Raw genomic sequence first — 22708 nt, 5'->3', positions numbered from 1 at the left:
TTCCAGTTTACACATATTCAATCCAATCATAGCGCTCCGGCAAGCAGCTCTGTGTGATCGAAGTCTGCATACATACACATTGTCTGATCCTCACTGCAGCAGGCTTTCAGTCTGGAGTCGAATCCTGTCACTCACCCAGACAGCTGCCCTCTTACAGTCGTCTGTAGTTCATTTTGTTGTCGCAGTTAAAAGTTTTCCGTCAACTGTTGCGCTGTTCGTTCTATTTTTTTCCCCAAAGGAAATAGGTCTCTCTCTCTTTTCTCTCTTTCTCCTTTTTGGACGGAGACCAATAACAGGCGTTTTCCACTTCACTTCTCCTGATGCTGAATGAGCAAAGGAGTATCCCAGGGGAGCAGGAATATTTTATTAGAGTGATATTTTGAAAGTTCCTCTCCTCCTCTGTCTTTCTTCCTCTCTCGTGGTGGAATTTTAGGATGCTGCAACAATTTTGTGTGTTTGTGTTTGTGTGTGTGTGTGTGTGTGTGTGTGTGTGTGTGTGTGAGTGAAAGAAAACAGCTCACGCAGAGCAAAGACAATTCAAAGTTACAGCTAAATGACAGGCTGGGAGCTCCGGCCTTTTGAATTGCATTGTTTTCTTTTTATTCCTGCTTGGGAGGAGGATTGGTGGAAAAAAGAAAGAGCCCAATTGAGACAGAAAGCGCGCAGTTTAGTCTCTGGAGAATTACTTTCGGCACAAACAAAAATAGCAGTCATTTTTTTTGCTGACAAACACTTTTTTTTTTTTTTTATGTGAGGGTGTTTTTGTGATGTTGAGCTCTTTTTGTTTTCTTATTTATGACAAAGCTACCATTTCAGGAGTGCGTATGTGTATTGTAGCCTTGATTTACTGTAGCTTAAACGTGTAGGAGAAAATAGAAGAACGAGGGATGTCAGAGTTCTTTGGCTTAATTGGACGCAGCGGTTGGAAAATATGTTACTTTATGGAAATGTATGGTCCAAACGATCTTTACAATGCCCACAGACAAATGTATCTTTACCCATTCTACAAAATGTCACTTTCACATGAATACTACATTACACACATGATTACACCTACACACACACACATATGCAGCCAGATGGCTACACACACACACACACACACACACACACACACACACACACACGCCCTTTTCCTGCAGGACCCTGCAGATGCAGCAGAAACAGTCGAGTTGGTAAACACACAGTGAGAGGCTGCTGGGAGTCTTCACTGGGCCTCCAAATTATAGTCCGGTTAACCAAAGTCTCAGAGCCAGCCCCTTGACTGCTGCACATACTGCTATACACATCACATGCATATCCGCACATAAGCACATGACCTATGCACATTAAAGGCAGCATAGAGGCACACTTTAAAAGCACATATACAATCAGGTTCTAATGGTACCTTGGCTGTGCTGCAGTTGAGCCAAGAGTAAAAGATTTTATAGACATAAGAGAGACTGAGAGGGAAGCAGGCCCTAAGGGCCTATCATAAATATTACCAAATCGTCAGGCTCACAGTGTGAGGCAATTACTAATGAAAAAGAATCCCTTGCAATGTAAACACGGGTTTAATGTTTACAGCTTCTAACCCTGTATACCTGTATTATGATTTAGAGGCTTTCTTTACTGATAATGCTTTGTGGTTTGTAAAGTTTTAAATGTTTGGCCATTTTGCAAGAAAGTTGCTTGAGAGCATGAGTTTGGTGGAGGACTCTTTTCAGCTAGATAGTTCAGTGAGAGGAGGTTGGGTTGTTTAGAGCTTCTTTAATTGTCTGCAAATAAGTTCTGCAACTACTGGGGACATTTTTCCATCTCCTGAGGACACAAGAACATATCAGAGTGATCTATGACGCCATAAAAAAAACATTTAAGATGTTCATTTCCCGCGAAATTATTCGCCATCAATCTTGCGCTTCCAGAGTGACAGTATATTCCAAGCGGACAATTTAATTGTCAGCCCGAGACCACATCCCAACAACCCTATTGCCAAAGAGGGATTTTTTTTATGTGTGTGACGTTCAATTTCTTAGCTTTGCTATAATGCAACACCACAGAATAGATTGTGTTTGAAGGACAGCATTTCACAACGTAATTGATGTTCCCCGTGGGACCCAGCAGTCGATGAGTCTCCCTACTCAGGACTCGATTTAGGCGCTATAAAGCTGGCGTCATCCGAGTGTCAGCTAGGGGCAGAGCCGACACGACATGAAAAGGCCCTGTCCTGGAATAACCGGCAACTTCTGAGTGAGTGTGGAAATTACAGGGTCATAGGCCACATAATCTCACAATAGTCTTTTATCTTCTGTGAAATCATGTCTTCAGCTTTTCCAAAGATGAGTGCAATTGATTTTGTCTGAGGACGTCTCAGGCTGAAAGCTATGAAAGTGAACTCCATGCACCCTTCCCTTTCTGCCCCTCCACACCCCCACCTTGTTGTGAGTCATTTTTGACCAGTAGCTTAATAGGCTCGGTGTAATTACAGGCTAAGGTTTTTGGCAAAGGCTCGTCTCTGAGTGTGCTGCATCAGCGGTGACACTCTCAACTTAATTTATTAACTCGTTCAGCACACAGGGCATCAGATGCTCCATGTGAGGCCACTCAACGTTTTCACAAGCCAAGGCTTCCCGCGCCATTTCGACGTCCAAACGGTTTGGAATCCGATCTAGTATGTATGGCTCCAGGTTGCAGAGTTCAAGCTCTGTGTTTTTGGAGCGGCCCCCAAGCTGGACCGTGATCAGGAAGAGATCAGGGAGGAAAAAAGAAAAAGAAAAGGAGAGCGAGATCCAAACCCTCGGAAGTTGAGTGCTGTTGCCCGATGCACGCCCAGTGCTGTGGCCGCATGCGGTGCCTGCCCAGTACTGTTTTTTCATTTCCTGTTTATCTGATTGGCAGTTGTCTCAGTGCTGGACACACTGCCTGGCAGTTTTGACATTGATTACCCCCCAGAAATAAAGTAGCAAAGCAATGCCAGAACTTTTCGAAGTGGGCTCACTGACTGTCAGCAATATTCATGACATGCAGTCTGTAATGATGGCCAAGCAAAACAGATAGTATATTTAACACATTTAAACACTCCGAGACAAAAAATGCATATGGTACATTTCAAGGCGTGGGTTTACACCGTTTATGTTTATGTCTGCGTGCAATTGAGCATCCGTGACAGCCTCCCCCCCCCCTTCCATCTGGCCCTCCTCTACACCTCCTTATATCGATTTGGACTCGGTGCACCTGGACATTCCTCCACCCTGCCCCACCATTCATATACATACATACATACATCCTTACCTCCTGTCTCCTTCCTCTCCCTCCCTCATCTCCAGCCGCTGTCCGTCCTGTCTTGCCTTCCTCAAATCTCGAAACAGGAGCAGTGGAAAGGGGCGAGTGATAGCTGATAGCCCCCCTGCGAGTGCTAGTCTGGGCCGCTGCGTGTTTGCCTCTCGCCGTGTAGTCACGCTATTTATCTCGCCTGTGCCTCCGTGCCTCGCATAAATCATCCTCAATCGCACTACACGGACAGGGGAGAACAGAGAGAAATCTCCCCCTATAAATCTGGTATTAGTTTTACCTCGCATAATGAACACAGGGCTAAACGGTCCTGGATACATGAGAACAGCATGTCTTGCAGATGTACTATAAATATTTTGATACTAGCCGGCTAGTTTGCAGAGGGGAAGTAGACCAGTGAAATACACAGAGGAAGGGAAAAGTGTAAAGTGGAATGTTGGCCTAGCCCGAGTGTCTGTATTGTCTTTAGCACCTACAGAGGGTCTCAATCCAAGAAAAACGCTCTTTACAGGGTTCCTGTTCCCAGCCGTGGTCCAGTACCACTCCTGGATACGCTGCGTTTCCTTCAAGCCAATCCTTCAAACTGGTCTCTGAGGAAGGGGGCTCATTGTTTGATTAATAGCACGATCAGACCTGATTGAGTGATAGATGCTTTGAAGGGGAAACCAGCGCGCCTTAGGGACACTCTGGGACCAAGTCTGGGAAAGGCAGCTCGAGGGAGGGTTTGATTGGTGGAACGGCTGAATTAAAGTGAAGGACTAATAATAGCATAGCTAATGACACAATGGCTGCATAGAGTGGGGCAGCTAAATATGACTGATCACTGTACATATATTGTGTTGCAGCAATGTAAAGACAAACTGTAACATATATATATATATATATATATATATATATATATATATATATACACACACACACACACACACACACACACACACACAAGTGGAAAAACTGAACTCCCTCTTTTTGGCTTATGTCTGGCCTCAGCCCCGGGCACTGTCACTATACCCCATCAAAGACCCAGAAACACATCCACCCACACACACACACACACGCACACACACACATGCACACACAAAACCTACAAATACTGTCTTACACATGCACAGTGTAGCACTGTGACAGCAGGTGGTGTGTGACACGTCAACATCTGAGGGTTCCCTGGCAGACCGAGAAAGACTTCTCAACTCTGTGCCCCAGTCGCTCAGATCTATCATTGGGACTCTTTAATGGCAGCCTTCGTCACATATTACTGCTTTATTTTCTCCTCTCCATCTCCCAGCCCGCAGAAGTTCCTTTTTTGTTCCTATTTTTAAGTACAAGTGATCTCAATTAGGGACCTCCATGAAGGCGGTAGGCGGCAGACAGTCAGAGCAATAAGAGCAGAGAGGAAATTGTCTTTATACCCCTCCTCCTCCTCCCTCCCTCCCTCCCTCCCTCCTCCTCTACCCTCCTGCCACAAGCAGTGAGCAGCTGCCCCCTCCATGTCTCCATCTATTTCCATGCGCCTCTCTGCCATTTCAAGAACAGAGTGAAATATCAGACAAACTCTTTCTGCATAGCACTTTCTCACTAAGTTAAATACATTAAACTCTGTAGGCACTAGCCACTCCAGCCACCTCAAAGTCTAATGCAAAACTTGGATAGTCGCTCAGGGAACATGCAAACAAACACACACACACACACACACACACACCGCAGAACGTGCCGTCCTCGTCTTAACAGTTCACGGTGATGTCACGGGCTCTGTGACAAACAGTCATTAAGGGCTTAGCTGTGATCTAGGATGAGTGCGTGAGTCGGTGAGGTTGTGTCGATGAGGTCACGAGGAGTAAAGTTTCTGCCCACCGTCGTCCTTTTCGGGTGGCTAGCTGGTTAGCTAATTGACTGCCTCGTTGGCCAGCTACCAGCCCGACTAAGTGACCTGCAGGCTAGTTTTGTGGTGGCTTCTCTGTTCTCCTGGTTGGTTTAGTTGATTGGCTAGTAGACTGGATCTTAGGCTCTCTGTTGCCTAGCCTGGTGGGCTCGCTGATTGGTTAGCTGGCAGACCGGTTGGATGGCTAGCCTGCCAAACATGGAAACATCCCGTTAGAGCTTAAAAGGCCTGGGCCTCGTCACTGCACTCCTCTAGAAAGCTATAATTAAGTGTCTTGAAAAATGCACCACTATGAAATGGAGCCTTTATCCTGAGTCTTAAGTGGTTGTACTTTTCCTCTTGAATCATGAGAGAGTGTGCTTTTTTAAAGGAGAAGGAGAGATGAAGAGTGTTGTTCTCTTTTGTTTTTATTATTATAGTCAAATATATGGTTATTGTCAAAAAGTACATTCAGTGTGTCCTGCCTAAACTGTTGCATCGGACTACTGATGTACTTTTTAGCATCAACACCGAGCTTTGTTTGTCCCGCGTCTATCCTAATGAGAAGTTATTAGTGAGGATAGATGGGCCATTAAGTGTGTGTTTGCGTATGTCAAACAGCAAGAGAGATGTAAAGATGTTGACAGATGCGCAGTTGTAAAAAAAAAAAAAAAAAAAAAAAAAATATATAAAGACAAGGGAAGAGAAAGGCATGGTTAGTTTGCTGACAACATTAAAGCGTTTGTGCGTAAATATTAGCGGTTCACACAGTCTTTGTCATTCAAGTGGGAATGAGAACAGAAACTTTTATTACCAGCTTGATATCTCGACAGGAAAATTAGTCAATGAGTGTCAGCTGAGTATGATTTTTATTGAAAACATATAATTGAAACTGAGCGGCAGAAATACAATATTACCATAAATCATAAAATGCACATCCTGCCCAATGTGGTATACTGTGGTTCTTCACTGTTAGTGACTTCTCCTACTGTGCAATGACTCCAAGCCAGTGTAACACAGTAGATGAATAATACCAGAGCTGAGAGAGACGATCCAGCTGTGCACCAGGCGAGCAGCAGACACACTGACTGAACAGCTTTATGCTAGATTCATTACTACATAATATTAAGTTTTTTTTATACCGAGAAAGATAGGTCAAATATCCTAAAAGTCTACAAAAAATACTATGTGGAAGTTATAGCATTCACATTTAATCAGAAGTTGATTTTTGGCCGAGTTAAATCCAGAACACTAAAGCGGGGAAGTGGTATTTTTTGATTGAACAGTGTATTCTGGCACATTAACGCCTTCTCTGGTGTCTCCCTCACATCTCCGGGACTTCAAACAAAAGATTTCAAACTCGGAGGTTGGCCTACCTCTGAATGACAGAAAGCCAGACAGCAGGCCTTAGTGTACGCATGCGGGCCGTATCCTGTAGGGAGCTGGAAGACAGATGCTGGACAAACAGCGGAGAGGCAAAGTGGAGTCAGATGGGACAAACACTCTTTGATGAGCTGAGCTTGTCAGGGTTAAAGTCACGACTACACAAGGGTGAAGGCGGGGGGGGGCCTGGGATCAGTCTGGGAAAATCAAGAGGCTCTTCCTGTCGCTGCTTCTGATGGGACAATAACAGGGTGCAGAAAACCCAAATTTAAGACTGATTAGTTGGCCTGAAAATGAGTGTAAGTTGATTGTCTTGATAAAATTGGGATTGTATTTATGCATGTACTCATTGATGTGTCTTTTACGAATAAACCATACAAAAAACAATTCCAAAATTTAAATTCCAGTTCAAATTTCAGTCAAAATAACATAAAACACATCTGCATTATAAATAATTAGGCTGATTAAATTGATGGCATGAAATTGACTCCGAGGTTGGTATTATTTCATCCCTAACATTTCCTAAATTAAATTCCACTACAACATTAAGGATGTTTTCCACATTACCCCAAATGTATTCAGCGGTGAACAAATGATATTATCGGAGCTGAAACTTAACTCTGTTGGAATAACCGTCTCCACGGTTCCTGCAAGGCCATGTTTATCACTATTACAGATTTAATTACCACTATTCACATTTATCCATCCATGAATTGTTAGTTGATCTTTGAGAATGTTGGACAATGTGAACCATATTTCTGGTGTTTGGGGCACACGGAGGGGAAGTGTAACTCAATCACTCTTTTTTTTTCCTCCCTCCCCGTCCATATGACGAGGTGCCAGATGCATGTCAATGCTTTCAGACTTTATATATATCCCTCCCACATCCTCACACACACACACACACACACACATGCTAACAGACATAAATGTATGTGCACACCCACATACATACATACATATGAAACACAAGAAGTCAAGTTATTTCAAGTTACAGTGCTCAGGCTTTAGGCTTTTTTCTCTCAACACAGAAACCTTATTATAAAATGTATAAGACTGTATTAAACTTTACAGCATAAAAACAAACTGCAAAAGCCCTGACAGGACCCAAATAACTTGACAGCTGTGCCTACCAGAGGTCCCTTTTATTTTGAAATATCAAAGGCTTTTGTCTTAAAGACTCTGCAATAAAAGCCTGTTTGGGAGTAACGGAAAAGGAACACAAAGTGGCAAATACACATGCTGCTGTGTGATGTGGCACTCAAAAAAGACTTGTTGGGAGACTGTCAGACTGATGGGTAATCGGGGCAGAGGGTGGGGTGGGTGACGAGAGCCGGCTGAGATATGGAGTCTCACAGAGGGTGGAGGATGCCCTCTACAGTAGAGACAGGAGGGGCAGGCCAAGCGCGGGCCTTCTCAGAAACTGTCTTCAGAGCAGCATCCACCCTACATACGACATATTTCAGTACTAAAATAAAAGCATAGAATTATTTTTATTTATTTTTTATTTGAATAGATTTTTTTGTTTAAAAAGAAGACAGAGAGAGAAAAGGCTGTAATTATGTATGGATGTAATTAATGCCATTAATGTTTTTGGTTGTTTTTTTTTAAATAAGATTTCCTCAGAATGTTTTGTTTTTCTTTTGTTTTTGCCTTGGTTTGGGAAATTTTTGCATCCTTCATTTTGCAGTGGTGGAATAAGACCCTTGAAGTTTAAGTACCAATACCACACTGTGAAAGTCCTGCGTTGAAAATATGACATGATAAAACATACTGAAGTACTCATAAAGCAGGAAAAAGGCCCCTGCGAGTGTATTACTTTTAATTATAATGTTAATTAGTATTATCACTTATCATCACGCGCTGACTTGTAGGTATCATTTTACTGTTTAAGTTGGTGAGGAGCAGTTTATTCAAAAACAAAGCATCGTATTTGATCAACTCATCATATGTTTTGTGTGTAAAATCCTGACCTGCAGCGCAACTAAAGCTGTCTAATAAAATGTAGTGAAGTATACAGAACCATATTTCCCTCTGAAATGTAGTGGAGGACAAATAGTAGCATGACATGGAAATACTCAAGCAAAATACAAAGTACCTCAAAGTGCAGTACTTGAGTAAATGTACTTAATTGCATACCGCCACTGTCATTTTAAGATATGCACATGAATAGGAGTTGTGCGCAATTACCTATTATCGAAATCATCTATTGGCTCATCTTTTGGCGTAATGAGATTGTAAATTGTAGATGCAGTACAGTACGTTGTATGAGACACAACAGATTGCGAAATTAGATTTCAAACAGCTGACTTTTCTCAAAAGAGAAACGGCCACATGGTGGGTGAAGTTAAATGAAAGCCCGGAGAATACCTGTACACCTGCACAACAGCTCTCCCCTGCGACCGAGTGAAACTCTACTCCTGCGCTGCGCCTCTCTACCTGTCTCACCGCTCTCCGGTGACTCACTCCCTCCTGTACCTTATGGACCGGAGCTCACTTCTCACAACAGGCTCGGCTCTCTGAACGCTCCTCGGAGCCGCAAACAGTGTCGGGACATATAGGTGGTAACGCAACACGGGCTGACGGACTGATGCGTGTTTAGTGACTGGAAATGACCGTCCCCGGCAGAGTTAGGAGCGCGCTGATGGTCCAGGGGAGCGTTAACATGTCGGTATGTACCGCAGTGCTGTGTGTGGAACTCGTACTAGTGAATAACGACTGAGATGAAAGGCGTGAAACGTAGCCCCGTGCGTGTTTCACGAAGGTATAGACATTACACCGAGACCTGTCCGGCCGTCCATATAGGCGTGATAGATTATGGCAGAGGGAATGGATCTGATTCCAGACACCACGTGTTGGAATCGCATCAGCGCAATAATTGCTGGGCGCTCGAGCTATATAAACCACAAAAAGCCTGAGCACGGGAAACCCCGGCCTCCAAACACTAACCACATTTACGGCTACAAAAACGGGATTCTATTTTCCGCCTCCTTCATCTCGCCGGCGATGCATTTTTTTTCCGACTTCATCAACTACTTTAACCCTATAGGCATATACAACACCGGCCGAGACTTTACCGAAAATATGTACACTTTGCAACCGCCGCGGGGTTATAAATAGCTCTTGTTTAGTATTGTTAAAGCTTATTCCTTTGACTTTGAAAACTCTTTTGTGTGTGTGTGTGTGTGTGTGTGTGTGTGTTCATCGCCTACGGGCTTTCAGAGAGAGCTTTTCAGTTTGGCACAAAGACTTCAATGACACACCTGGAGCAGCCCTTTGACTTTTCACTAAAGGAAGACAGACAAAAAGTTTTCCGAGCATCTGGGTCGACTCTTCCATTTTAGACCTGCCTTTTTGTTGTAATTGTATAGCTTTATTACGCGCTCGGACCTTTATTTGATGTTATTTATATCCACACGTGAGAAACTACGCCAGCGTTGTGGCGCATGCATGGACGCTGCCCCCGAGGAGATTGAAAAAAAAGAGCTCGTCATTTAAAACACCATCAAGTTTTCAAGGGGTTGTTTTCCTTTGCCGGAGAAGTGTATTTTATGTCTCTTGAAGGCGCCCACTAAAGTTTGTAGTGGAAAGGGTTTTGAAACGCGGTTGTGTGCGCGCACGAAGTCCCATTTTCCATTGGCAGACGCGCTGAGGTTCAGCGAGCAGCGGCGGAGTTTCTCCCTGAGTGTGTGAGAGAGAGAAAGAAGGAGAGTAGCTGGAGAGCCTTTGGTGCCTTTTTTTCTGATAATCAACGCTGTTGTGATGCGAATTCCCGTAGATCCCAGCGCCAGTCGGAGGTTCAGTCCGCCGTCCAATAGCCTCCAGCCGGTCCCAGGGAAGATGAACGATGTGAACTCTCCAGGCGGGCAGCCCGACGCAGCGGCGGCGGTGCCAAGACTGCGCCCCCACGAAAACCGCAGCATGGCCGAGATCATCGCCGACCACCCGGCCGAGCTGGTCCGCACCGACAGCCCCAACTTTCTCTGCTCGGTCCTGCCCTCCCACTGGCGGTGCAACAAGACGCTGCCTGTCGCCTTTAAGGTGAGCCCCGTCTCGGTCTTAGTGATGTGCTGCTAAATTAAAAGGAGGGTAAACCACAATGGCATTCAGTGTTTTATGTATGACAAACAACCACTAAGTTAAGCCCAAAAGAAATCATTTTAGAAGAGTGAATGCATTATGTTTCTTTCGAAACCCCAATCTATTTAGAACTTAGATTCATGTTATACTGTTGGGTGCTAGTTTTGTGTTTATCCTCATGTGTCATTTAAAAAAAACAAACATTTAATCACAAATGACACAAATTGTAGTCTATTAACATTACAAGTCAGACAGAAGCTGTGATCTGGGATCTTTTTTTTTAATGTTTTCACAAACAAAATATTCAGAAAATTGTAATGATAAAGCTTTTATGAAACGTGATGTTTAAAGGGCCAAAAAAAATCGTTAAAAAAAGGTTTTGGTAAAATAAATCTCGATGTAAAAAAAGGAAAGGAATCACATGTTCATATTTTTTGTTTTTCACATTTTGTAAACAAACACAATTTACATTTTGTTTGTTGACAATAATAAGTGAATGTAGTAAACTATAATGATTATGATCCCCCAGCCAAAGAATAATTCCACAATCAAAGCTTTGTTTTCATGGTGATTAATTACAGTTTTCTATATTATGTAATTATTTTCATATGTTACAAAATTGTAAAAACTATATTACAACATGTTACTTATGTTACAACCACATCATGGCCTATTAATAACCACAATTCTAATGATTGTACTAAATTATTGTAATTAGTCTTCTCATGTTGATTTTACTGAACTTTTATTGAGCAAAAAAAAATATAATTCAACTTGCAACAAAGACTAATTGTTTATACATTTAAGGCCTCTTAAGGAATTTTTGAAGTCTTGACAATTTTTTGCTCCCATGATATTTCACAGGAAAGACTATTAATTACTTGACAGATATTATTTAAAGGATGAATCAAAGACACACCAAAGTGGAAATGTGTAGCTGTAGCCCTGGCTCCAAATCAAATGTGACACATGTTAAAATATATGTGTTATTTAACCGTTCTTATTACTACGGCTCTATAATTATTGCTGCTCTGTAGGCCTACTCACTCACTTTTATCTGCATCCAGGAATCTAAATGATAACACGAGGCCTCCCCGCTTTTGTTTTAAAGACTGCATATGAGAAGTGAAGTGAAAATTAAATCCATTCATCAACATGATTGAAAGGAAGATGGCATGATGTAAAACAAGTTCTGTCGCATTAGCTCGATGGATTTTATTAGTGAAACTGGGAATGAGGTTTGATTTCACTCTAGTTTTTGGCTTTTAAACTGAAGCGATTCCTTTATTAGATTTTTTTTCTATAATAATCTTTCAAAATGTCTTTATATATTATACTATCTTTATATGTACATGTATGCAGGATATCTAACCCATTTTGAGTCTCAAGTAAAATGTGCGTATTCCTGTAAAACGCCCTCAGCAGTTCCTGAATTTCTGCCCTTTGTGCCCCCGACAGGTGGTTGCCCTGGGAGACATACCTGATGGGACTGTTGTCACAGTAATGGCAGGCAACGACGAGAACTTCTCCGCCGAGCTGCGGAACGCCTCGGGTGTGATGAAGAACCAAGTAGCCCGTTTCAACGACCTTCGCTTTGTGGGCCGCAGTGGCAGAGGTGAGGCCCGAAACACTCCGTGCTCCATTCACTGTACACTACTACGACTCAGTAGGAGCTATTAGGTTCAGTGGTGTGGATTAGTGGTCACATTCCCTTCGTGGCAACCACATAATGATCTCTAACTCCGGGCTCAAGTCCCCACCGCCCGTCTCCTAAAGTCTGAGTGGTGAACCGTTTTGCTTTAAAATTAGGGTCCTTGATTTATTTTTTTTATCTTTAAACCCAGGTGGGACATAAAAAAAAGCTTGTATAACCAACTGTTTCCTGCTTGGGATCTTTGTCCTTTAGTTTAAAAAAAACAAAGCCTTTGACAAAAATAGGACGTGTGATCAGTCTAGTCAGCTGCATAACACAGTGTTGATCTGATAACAAGAAACAAGTAATGATTTTAATCCTCTCCCTGTTCACCTGACGTGACCCAGCTCAGTTCTGGCATATTAACGTGTTGGGTGGTGCTGCAGCCCCACAGCTGATCACTCTGCACATATCCTCAGGCAGTGAGGCAGAGGCACACTTCTAATGGGCCAAAAAGCATTCCCTGAATATTTTGGCATCGCGACTCTTTGCATCATTTAGCGTCTTGTTGGTAAATCGTCTTATTTATGATTTGACATTTTTTTGGCAGAGAGGATGTGCTCTCACACTCTCCAAACTTACTGGAAATATTTTCTTAGAGACTTTTCTTTTCTGCAAGTCTCACAGAAAGTGGTCGCCGACGATAAGTTGATGGTGATAAGCTCTGTCAGCAGCTCAACCAGTGACTTTTCTTCTCAGTTTCCTTCTGTGTTGTAGCTGTCAAAAAGGGAGAAGGCAGAGGCAGTCAGGAGAGATGAGGGGTGAAAAAGTACAGAGAACCGAGGAGGCATGGGGGCTGGGCCTGTTGCCACAGTGACCTTGCGTGCGTCCATCAGATGTGACACAGAATCTAGTCACAGGAAGTGACATAGGAGCCAGGGGAGATCAGACTACGAGGTGTCTGAAATGAATACCCGAGATAAGTACAAGCAGGGCAAAGTGATAGGTTGTTAGATAGCTAAAAGTCATGCACACAGAGGCGGGGAGAGCCAGTAGAGATGGACAAGGACTGATAGTCACAGGGCTGAAATGGTACCATAGTACGATGACAGCAAGGATAGATGGGGCAGGTAATGTAGAGAGTAATCAGATACTTGTGATAACATCATTAGAGTTAATAGTATAGCACTGTCCAGGATTGCCTCGACAGTAAGCCCGAATTAGATCGCAGGTAGCAGATGACGGCAGCGATGATTGCCGGGAAGCAGGGATGTGACGCTGTAGGCGTCCCGCTTTATCATAGATCACCCACATGCACCTCAGAGCAGGTATGTGGGACACCTGTTGCTCTGTGCCCTGCTATCTCTCCCGACTCATCTCATCCCTTCTTTGAAAGGGTCTAGAGCAGGAGTGGGGAGTGGAGGACACACACAGGGGGTCGGCTGTGGCTGAATGGACAGCTGCTCCAGTGAGTCGCTGCAGCAACCTGCCCCCCACTTCCTGTTTCCTGTGTGATGCGTCTGCATACCTCAGACGTTAGTGCTGCTGCTGACTTGGCTGTTGCTCTCTGATTCATAGTGTTCCTTAAGCACGCACATAGGAGCATACACACACGCACTCACCCCCCAAGGCAGCAACTGCTGGGGATTATCGAGAAAGGAAGTGACTATTAAAATGCCTCTCGCCCACTCACACTGGGAGAAAGTCTGGATAACAAGATACTGGCTCCTCCAGTCAATCTTCCATTTAGGCTCTGCCAACAAACCTAAATAGACCCTCTCAAACAGCCAATGTTGTCTGTCGTTAAAAGTAGATTTTTCCCCGTTTGTATTGGCTATTATGTGATCACAACCACACTTGTGACTTGGGGATGGTTTAGCAATGAATGCAGGTCATTGTCTTTGCAGATGGTATGTCATTTGATGTTGTTTGATGTCACAACAGGCAAGAGCTTCACGCTGACAATCACAGTATTCACCAACCCACCACAAGTGGCAACTTACCACCGAGCCATAAAGGTCACCGTGGACGGACCGCGTGAGCCCAGGAGTGAGTACAAAGGCACGCACATACAGTACAATACAGTATGGGAAGATGCTTACACACACAGCAAACAACCTACTTCTTCCTTTAATTCGTCTTTGAACGGGTACACCAGCGATTTAGTATTGTACTTAAAAATATGGGGGATTCACAAGAAAAAGAATGGTCAAACTTAAAGGAGCATAGGCCAAAATATCCCAGCTTTAAGTCCCTAAGCTCCCTCAAGCACTGGATCCTCCATTTCCCATAATGCAACTCAATAGCATCTCTCAATTAGACACTACTACAACTTTACAAAGCTCCCTCCAGAGCCACAGAAGACATTATACTGTTTCCAGAGGCTGACTAGTCCACCTCATTATGTGTAAACTAAACATCAAAATCGGCGGAGTGCCCCTTTAACTAAGCAGTGGGTGTGGCTGACTGTGGACTCAGCCAATGGCAACAAATGCCCACCTAAAATGTTGACGAGGTAATAAAGCAAGTTAATTAACACAAAAAAAGTTTTATTGGAAAGGGTTCTGATTGTGTTAATTAGCAATCAACAGACTTTTAATTAAGTTGACCTCTCAGAAAGCAGCTCAGCCTCCTGTGTGACGGTTTCAGAGAAATATAAAGTGTGGCAGAATATTCCTGAGAGGGTACACTGGGTAGCAGAATGCTAGCATCAGCTCATTTTAATGGGCCATATAAAAACAACTGAGGAGGAAAAAAAAAAAACTTTACTATAGCCTTCAGTGCCAACTGGTCTGGCATGCAGCTGTTTCCCCAACCCTCCTCCCTATTCATGAAAAAAAACATATTCTCATCTCATGGTGTCTCGGTGAACAATATCACATCACAAACAACACACCCGCCCGACTGCGCCGTCACATATGGCACCAGGGCGCACAGAGACTCAGAGGAGCCAGGAGACAGTAGGATTAGTACCACCATCAGTCTCCGCAAACCTGCCTGTGGTGCCAAAAAATGCTTCAGACCCTCGACATTCAGCGTTCATCAACACGCACCCTGAAACAAAGGCACATGCTTGTCGTCAAACGCACATGTAGTCACAATCACACCCACTTTTCCCCTCCATCCCTCCTAGCTCTCAAGCCATCTTGTTTGATCAAAAGCATTTCCTGTGCATCTGCCGTCCCTCGTCAGATGACTTTCAAACAAGTCCTGTTACTTGGTGGCGAGCAGATGGGAGTCGGACAAGATTTTGTTTAGAAAAGCCCCAGTTTGGTCTCAAAAGAGTCGCAGTCTTAGATTTGTGTCTAGAAAGCCTGCCTGTAAGGACATATGTGAAGTGAGTCACTAAACTAGACAAAGGCAGTACTACCTGATATCAGGTGAGGGGATTCTGGCATTGCGAAGAGACTTTACACTTTCTTCCATTGTTCTTCTTCCCTTCTAGTTGCTCAATTTGTGGTCTGAGACAAAGCTTTAAAAGTCAAAGTGTGCATGTTCTAACTTCAGTCTCAGGACAGTCATTCAAGCAATAAAGAGTATGTCATCATACGTAACCCCTGAACTTCTTTACTTTGCTGTTAAGTGGTCAGAATTGCAGCGGCGGTGTAATTTACCCAGAAACTACAGCCAGAACACGTCTCCCTCTCAGGGGTCATTAAGCCGAGGTCGGAGGGTGGCAAAACACACATGTGCCCTCTCAACCGCACCTCCCCTCCTCCAGGTTTTCAGCACGGAGAGATTTGGAGCTGAGAGCACCGGCTGTCTCCAAAACTGTGATTCTATCTGTGAACGCTTCGTTGACACATGGGGGGCTTTGTCGGCCATTACAGCTCTATTTTGTGTTAAACGAGTGGGTAATTAGGAGGCCTGTGGTACACCGGGCCCCTACAGGGAGGGGTCCACTCCACACAGAGACACACGGAGAAAGAACAGTGGGCTGCCTTAAGCCTGACATAGACTGGCACTCTGTGGTCCTCCTCTGTAAAAGCTGTGTTCTTTATGGAAAATAAGCTGACAATAAAACTAGATTTCAATGTGGGCTGGTAACTGGTCTGAAAAGCTAAAATTAGTAACCATACTCTACGCTTTAATTCATGTTTTCTACACTTTTCCTGATGTTATTGGCAGTTTTTGCTCCCTGTTAATGACTTGCCTGGTTGTGGGTTTCTCATTCAGGAAGGACATTTTGTGTCGGCGTGTTTGATAAGCCTTATGGTAGCCATATGAGTCTTCCTGAGGGATGTCATTTCCCCAGCGGTTCCGCATCTAATATCAATGGGTGGATAAAGTCGGACCACCCACGAATGAAACGGGGCTCGAATCTCTGAACTATGGTGCTGAGCTTTAGCTAATTAATTGCGTGGTCAGAGTGACGAATATCAGTGAGGCCTAGTTTAAAGATTTGCGGTATGATTTCCTCAGAGGTTACAGTGTATGTGTGTGGGTATGGTAAGTGGTTAGTCAGGTCCCTCTGGCCACTGTGTTATTAGCGGGAGGCTAACTCGGTTTCTGTGGCTTGCATTGTGCTTAATCGCTTGACAGCTCTTGGTTACCCTGTGGTTTGCCACTGCACCAACAACTCAGCAAGTGTGTGCACATGTATGTGTCTGTGTGTGTTCAAGTGTATAGGCATGTCTGTTGGCTCATGTAGATATGATTGCAAATGCATGTATATCTGTCCCCTAGCGCCTGCATCTGCATGTGTGTACCCACATGACATGTTTTGCAGAGAGAGTGTGTTACTGGTGTCATTAGTCTAGTGTAGCCACAGTGCTGATTTGGAGCAGAGCTAATAGGCCTCATTAAATGTCATTTTGAGCTAATAGACAGGGAGTGGTTGTTTAAACCAATGTGCTTTTATAGGTGGTTCTGTCTCCTTTCAGCTGCTCCTGACGCTGGCTGCGGCCAGCTGAGACAAACTTCCTGAGTGATAATAGCCGAGCCGTAATAACACAATATACTAGGCTTTCTGTCCAAACCCACTGTTCTTATTATAGGTAATTGATGACAGACAAACATAGGAGGTGACAAAAACCATTGTGGCGTCACACGTACTGGGTCTTGCTGTAGCATATTGCAGTGGTTACGGTGCATAACTGAGCGTAAGCGACGTGTGTGTGTGTGTGTGTGTGTGTGTGTGTGTGTGTGTGTGTGTGTGTGTGTGTGTGTGTGTGTGTGTGTGTGTGTGTGTGTGTGTGTGTGTGTGTGTGTGTGTGTGTGTGTGTGTGTGCACGCGCTCACGCCGGCGTGCTTGCGTGACAGTTGTGTGTCAGCAGTGGAGGTTAGCGGTCAGGCTCGTCTCTGGTGTTTGAAGCAGCTGGGTCTGGGGGGTTCTGGGCTTGGGGACAGGGTCGTGTTTTGGTTCGATTTTGGTCAGGGTGTTAACAAGTCTGGTTTAGAGGCCCTGGTTATTTACAGGCCTGCAGACAATATTAGTGGTTCAGGAGAACTGTTTGCCAAGCCAAATTCTTCCTGTGACACACACATACTCACACACATATTTGTATTTTGTAACTCATGTTTCTTTTTATTTATTTATTCAGATGTATTGTACATGTATGTGTGATACTTGCCGATATGCTTCTGTCTACATTTACAATAACCGCTTCAATAATAATGTTACCTTTTATTTGTATGGCATTTAAAAAAAAATAAGTTACAAAGTGCCTCACAGAGCAAATATTAGGACAAGATAATGCATAAATATAACAAAGATGGGCACCTGGTGGTGAGGTCTACCCCTCAACGCAGCGGCAATGGGTTTGACTCCAACCTGTGGCCCTTTGCTGCATGTCATTCCCCCTCTCCCCTTTCATGTATTTAGCTGTCCTATGAATAAAGGCCTAAAATGGCCAAAATATTATCTTTTATATATATATATATATATACACACACACACACACATATACACACATATATATATACACATTCAGCTGATAACGGTACTCTACGCTAACTCTCCCAATGTTCAACCCAGCTGGAAAAAGCTTCTGGGGGGGGTGTTTGGCTCGAGGTCATGGTGCAAAGGACCCTAGGGTGAAATTACTCCGAACCATCACTTTAAACAATGTAATCAAAGAAAATACAAAATTAAAGCGTATTGCCACTGCCAGGGCATTAATGTTGTCCTGTTTGTTTTATATAAATTAAAACTTCCCAGAAAATCCTGAGCCACAATCATAACATTAAAAGAGGTAATTTCTGAGATAACCGCAGAAATGTTTTTTTCTTGTTCAGTACCAAATGTCCCTGTTAGAGTGAGGTGAAGCACAAACGTTTCAGCATAATCTCCTCTGTTTTCATTACAGTCAGAGCATGTGAATGCAGTGCCCACTCTTAATAATGTACTGTAACTCCGAGGTAATTATGATTACCCAGTGTTGTCCAGTAATTCCCAGTGAGAGCAACAGCGGGTGCACGTTGTAAAGTTGTCGTTTTTGCGGTCCTCTCCTTTTCATACAACTCGTGTATTCTTCTTGTGATGGTGCGAGGGAATCTCATACCTGCCATCATTTGTTGCGATTCTCAGAATGTTTCTCAGACCGACATCCTCCACAACACTAATTGTCCTGCAGTCTGTAGCTTTCCACTTCGCTATGGCATTTGTTAGCTTCTCTTGCCTTTGTTCATCTATACTTCTCTCACACGCTGCATCTAACGTAGTCTGCCGAAGCCTTGCGCCACTGTTTGTTTCGTTGACTCCGGTGCCTGGGTCTGATATGGTCTGTTTCCCGACGCTTCATTAAATTGCCGCTAGCTCGTTAGCGTCGTTAGCACCCGGCACTGGAGTTAAGAGCTGGCTGGGTTTGGATTGCTTTAATGATGGTGGCTTGCTGCTAGCTGGCTGGGTGCTAACGGTAACTATACGTCCCGGGGCTGTTGTCAGCTGTCATCCCGACTGAAGTCTCTCTGCGCCGGGGGAGTGAGTCAAACCGACAAGGGTGTGCTAGCTGGCTAAATTAGCATGACCTTTGGGGGTGCTCAGCCCCTAATGAAAAGTTGATAGCAGTTAAGCTAGGGGGGTGTGGGGGCATGCTCCTGTAAGATTTTTTTTTTTTAAACCCTTAAATCATGACTTCTTGTGAGTTTTGGGGAAAGAAATAGACAGATTGAGATATGCAATTATGACTGAGTGCCCAGGGCCCTCATGTGAGGAGGGCCCAAAAATATGCTAGAATTTATAGCTTTGGCTGCAGGGAGGGGCCCATAGAAAATGCCTTTCACAGGGCCCAGAATTTGGAGCTACACCCCTGCACATACCTTGAATGGTAAAATAAGCCTTAACATATTTTTAGACAAGATTATTCATGTTTTTTTCTGCTGTTGATTTTCAACTTTTTCATCTAATCTTATAATGCCTATGAACCAGATGGGGAAAACAAAACATCTTTTTCTGAAGAGCCTAGTCCTCCATGAAATGCATATGTAAATATAATGTGAATGGAATGCTTTTTTCTTTTATTTGAGCCGCTTGGGTAACTTTTTTCATTTTGGCGTTTAGACCATTGACATAACAGAAAGGTTTAGACCGTTTAGACTCGTCTTTCTCCGTCTCTGTGTACTTCCCATTTCTCCTGTCACCGTTTATCTTTGGCGGCGCACTGTGGGACGGACTAGTCCATTTCATTGTGAAAGTAGGGGGTGCTGACCTCTCTTAGCAAGCAGGGCGCCTGCAGCTGTTGGGGGCGCTGATCTGCCAATTCCCCACACAGTGAAATGATAAACAGAAAAACGCTTCGCGGCACAGAGGATTATTTATATATTTTTTTAAGTTAAGTGGCTGCCCGGTTTGCCCGTGCCAAAAACTGCCACTACTTTGAGCACTAAACGATCTCACGTTATCACAATAAGGACTTTATTTTCAGGGGTGCTGAGATGATTTTTAGGGGTGCTTCAGCACCCCTAAAAATAGCCTAGCGCCGCCTATGTTTCTGTGATATTCTGTGACAAGATACGAGTAACTAGAGGGTGAATGGTTATATAACGCCACTGACGAAAGGAAGCGTCCCGTGTCAAAAATAAAATAGCAGATTTCTCTGGGTTTGAAATTTGGTGGAAACATTTGGGATAGTGTAAGAACACAACTTAAAAAATATATAACATAAGTATGGTAATTTTTAGACATTTTAATTTAGAAATTCTACATATTGTACCTTTAAATGAACCCATAAAAAAACAAAACAAACACCCATACTCATTTAAATGCACTCAGACAAACACCCACACACCGAAACAACCTTATAGGAGTGGTCGCTAGGCTATGTCCCATTAAAACTCTTTAAAACTGCCACCTTCAGTGCTGCTAGGCTGGAAACAGTATGAGTAAGTGAGACACCTTCATTAACATGTCTGTCATGATGACACCATAAGGCCTCCAAACAGTGTCATCACACACACATGCCTTTACATGCGCTAGTAGGGTACTATTACCTGCTGTTAGGCCTGGGCTTTGTTTCTGACAACAGCTGTTTATGCTCAATGCTATATGCTAAGATCGTCTGGGATGCCACTACATAGTACCACTCTATTTAGATATAGGGATATGAGGGCATTTTTGGATTATAATGCTTTGTCAGTGACGTCCTCAAGCAACATGTCCAAAAAATAGAATATACTTTTGTAAAGCATCCAGGTACTTAAAGACGATTTCAGAAGACTCAATACGCTGTTCTCCCTCACAGACAGTTACACACCCATACCTATCTGCTGCTGCCTTGACTCGAAACAGCTTTTAACAATGGGAGCCGGACAAATAAAACTCACCAAAACATCAGGAGGAAAAGGAATGAAAAGAGGGAGGGAGAAAGGAGGGGAAGAGAAAAAAAACGACTGCAGGCTTTTCCAGAGGCAGTCAGTCAGTTGAATGTCTTATGAAGTTCCTTGAAGAGGTGCCAAGGCCTTTACAACGCAAAACACAAAGTCATTCAGTGGGAGGGAGAGACAGAGAGGAAGACAGCAGAATAAAGAGTAAGAAATGGAGGCAGAGAGTGAATCATAAAAAGAGATAAAGATTATGAATGAGGGTCCGGAGTTGGTTGGCCCGGAGCTGCAGTAAAAAACATCTCAGAGGGATTTGTTCTCCACTGTTCTGAATCAAAACACTTTAATATGAGCAGAGAAGTGCAGAGGGAGCACACACAAGCCAAACTCTGTGTCTGTATGTGTGTGTGCTCTTTAAACTTCGTACAATATCGTAAAAGTGTGTATATTATGTGTTTTTGTGTTCAATAAATGTTTTGCGTTTCGGAATTTGTGTATGTGTGTGTGTGCGTGTGTGCGCGTGTGCGTGTGTGTGTGTGCGTGCGCGCGCCCTTCCCTTCCCTGGCTTGCTTCCTCCAGGCTGGAACGCATGGACCACACAGACGGCTGGCAGTGCTCCACGACAGCCTGGCTCCCCCTTTCTCTCCGTCTCCTTCTCTCCTTCGCTCGCTGCCTCATCTCCCGCACCTCCTCTCTTTTTCACTTATTTTCTCCCCCCCTCTCTCACCCCCCCACCCTCAATTCTGTTTTTATTATCTCCCCTCTCTTTCCCCTTCTCTTTCTCTCCTCCCTCCCTCCCTCCCTCCCTCCCTCTCCTCCCTGTATACCAGACCCCCATGGTAGACGGGCGTCTGGCTGTCACCCACTCGGCGCTTTTCCTTTCGAGCCACGCTCTGCCAGTTTTAGATTGCCACCTGAAATAATTCATTGTTTCTGACCGCTCACAAAAACAACATGGCCACTGTGAGGGCTCCAAATAAAAAAGTGAAATATGGACCCAGTGTATTCATTCATCGACTTTACTGGCTGTTCCACTGTGAGATGACTGACACACATACACACACACAAATACAGACTGGCTGATTCAACCCAGGCTCCATGAGCATGGTTTTTTTCTGAATCGGCCCCAAAGATACATTCATCCAAGCTCACCCAGTGATCATAAACCAGCCTGAAGGGCTTAGAGGGCATGACGTGACACCAAATTTATAAATCATCCCATTTATTCAGGATTTTCTGGCGCTCAGCAGTTTTCTCACATGTTTCTTAGTCAGTCTGCAGGCAGGAGAATTTGCTAGGGATATGTCTGTAGTGATAGCTGAAACTTGATGCGTTGGTGGGGGTTCTTCAAATGAATAAATCAACATTTTGGAAACATTTTCTCGCCGAGACCTGAAAATCGATTCCACTCTCCAGTCTGTACAGTAAATATGAAGCTATAGCCAGGAAACGTTATCTTAGGTTAAAGACCGGAAACGGCTAGCTTGGCTTTGTCCGAATGTTACAAAATCCCTACCAGCACCTCTAAAGCTCACTCATTGACACTTTCTATATTGTTTTTAACAAATTTTATTACCTTTAGGCAGAGCCAGGCTAGCTGTTTCCAGTCTTTATGCTAGGCTGTAGCTGCATATTTACCTTACCGGTAACAATCTTCTCTTAATCTTCTTCTTCTAACTCCTAACAAGAAAGCAAAAGAGTGTATTTCCCAAAAACTATCCCAA

The 22708-nt window shown here is 43.8% G+C and overlaps 1 protein-coding gene across 4 annotated transcripts in view; it reads left to right on the top strand.

Moving 5' to 3' along the window:
- Positions 1-22708, top strand: part of runx2b (RUNX family transcription factor 2b) — a 44295-nt gene that overhangs the window by 8022 nt on the left and 13565 nt on the right. For 3 of the 4 annotated variants that reach the window (XM_028605417.1, XM_028605419.1, XM_028605418.1), the window contains 3 exons: positions 10290-10552; positions 12050-12206; positions 14169-14273. In XM_028605417.1, coding sequence (XP_028461218.1) covers positions 10290-10552; positions 12050-12206; positions 14169-14273 — 525 coding nt within the window. Of the gene's footprint in view, positions 1-8982; positions 9183-10289; positions 10553-12049; positions 12207-14168; positions 14274-22708 lie in introns of those variants that run through there. The other variant, XM_028605420.1, reaches the window with a different exon arrangement.

This window comes from Perca flavescens, chromosome 18, assembly GCF_004354835.1.
Source record: "Perca flavescens isolate YP-PL-M2 chromosome 18, PFLA_1.0, whole genome shotgun sequence".
In the NCBI taxonomy this organism is placed as follows: domain Eukaryota; kingdom Metazoa; phylum Chordata; class Actinopteri; order Perciformes; family Percidae; genus Perca; species Perca flavescens.
Note: the sequence above shows the minus strand (reverse complement) of the source record. Positions and strands in the feature narration are given on the sequence as shown.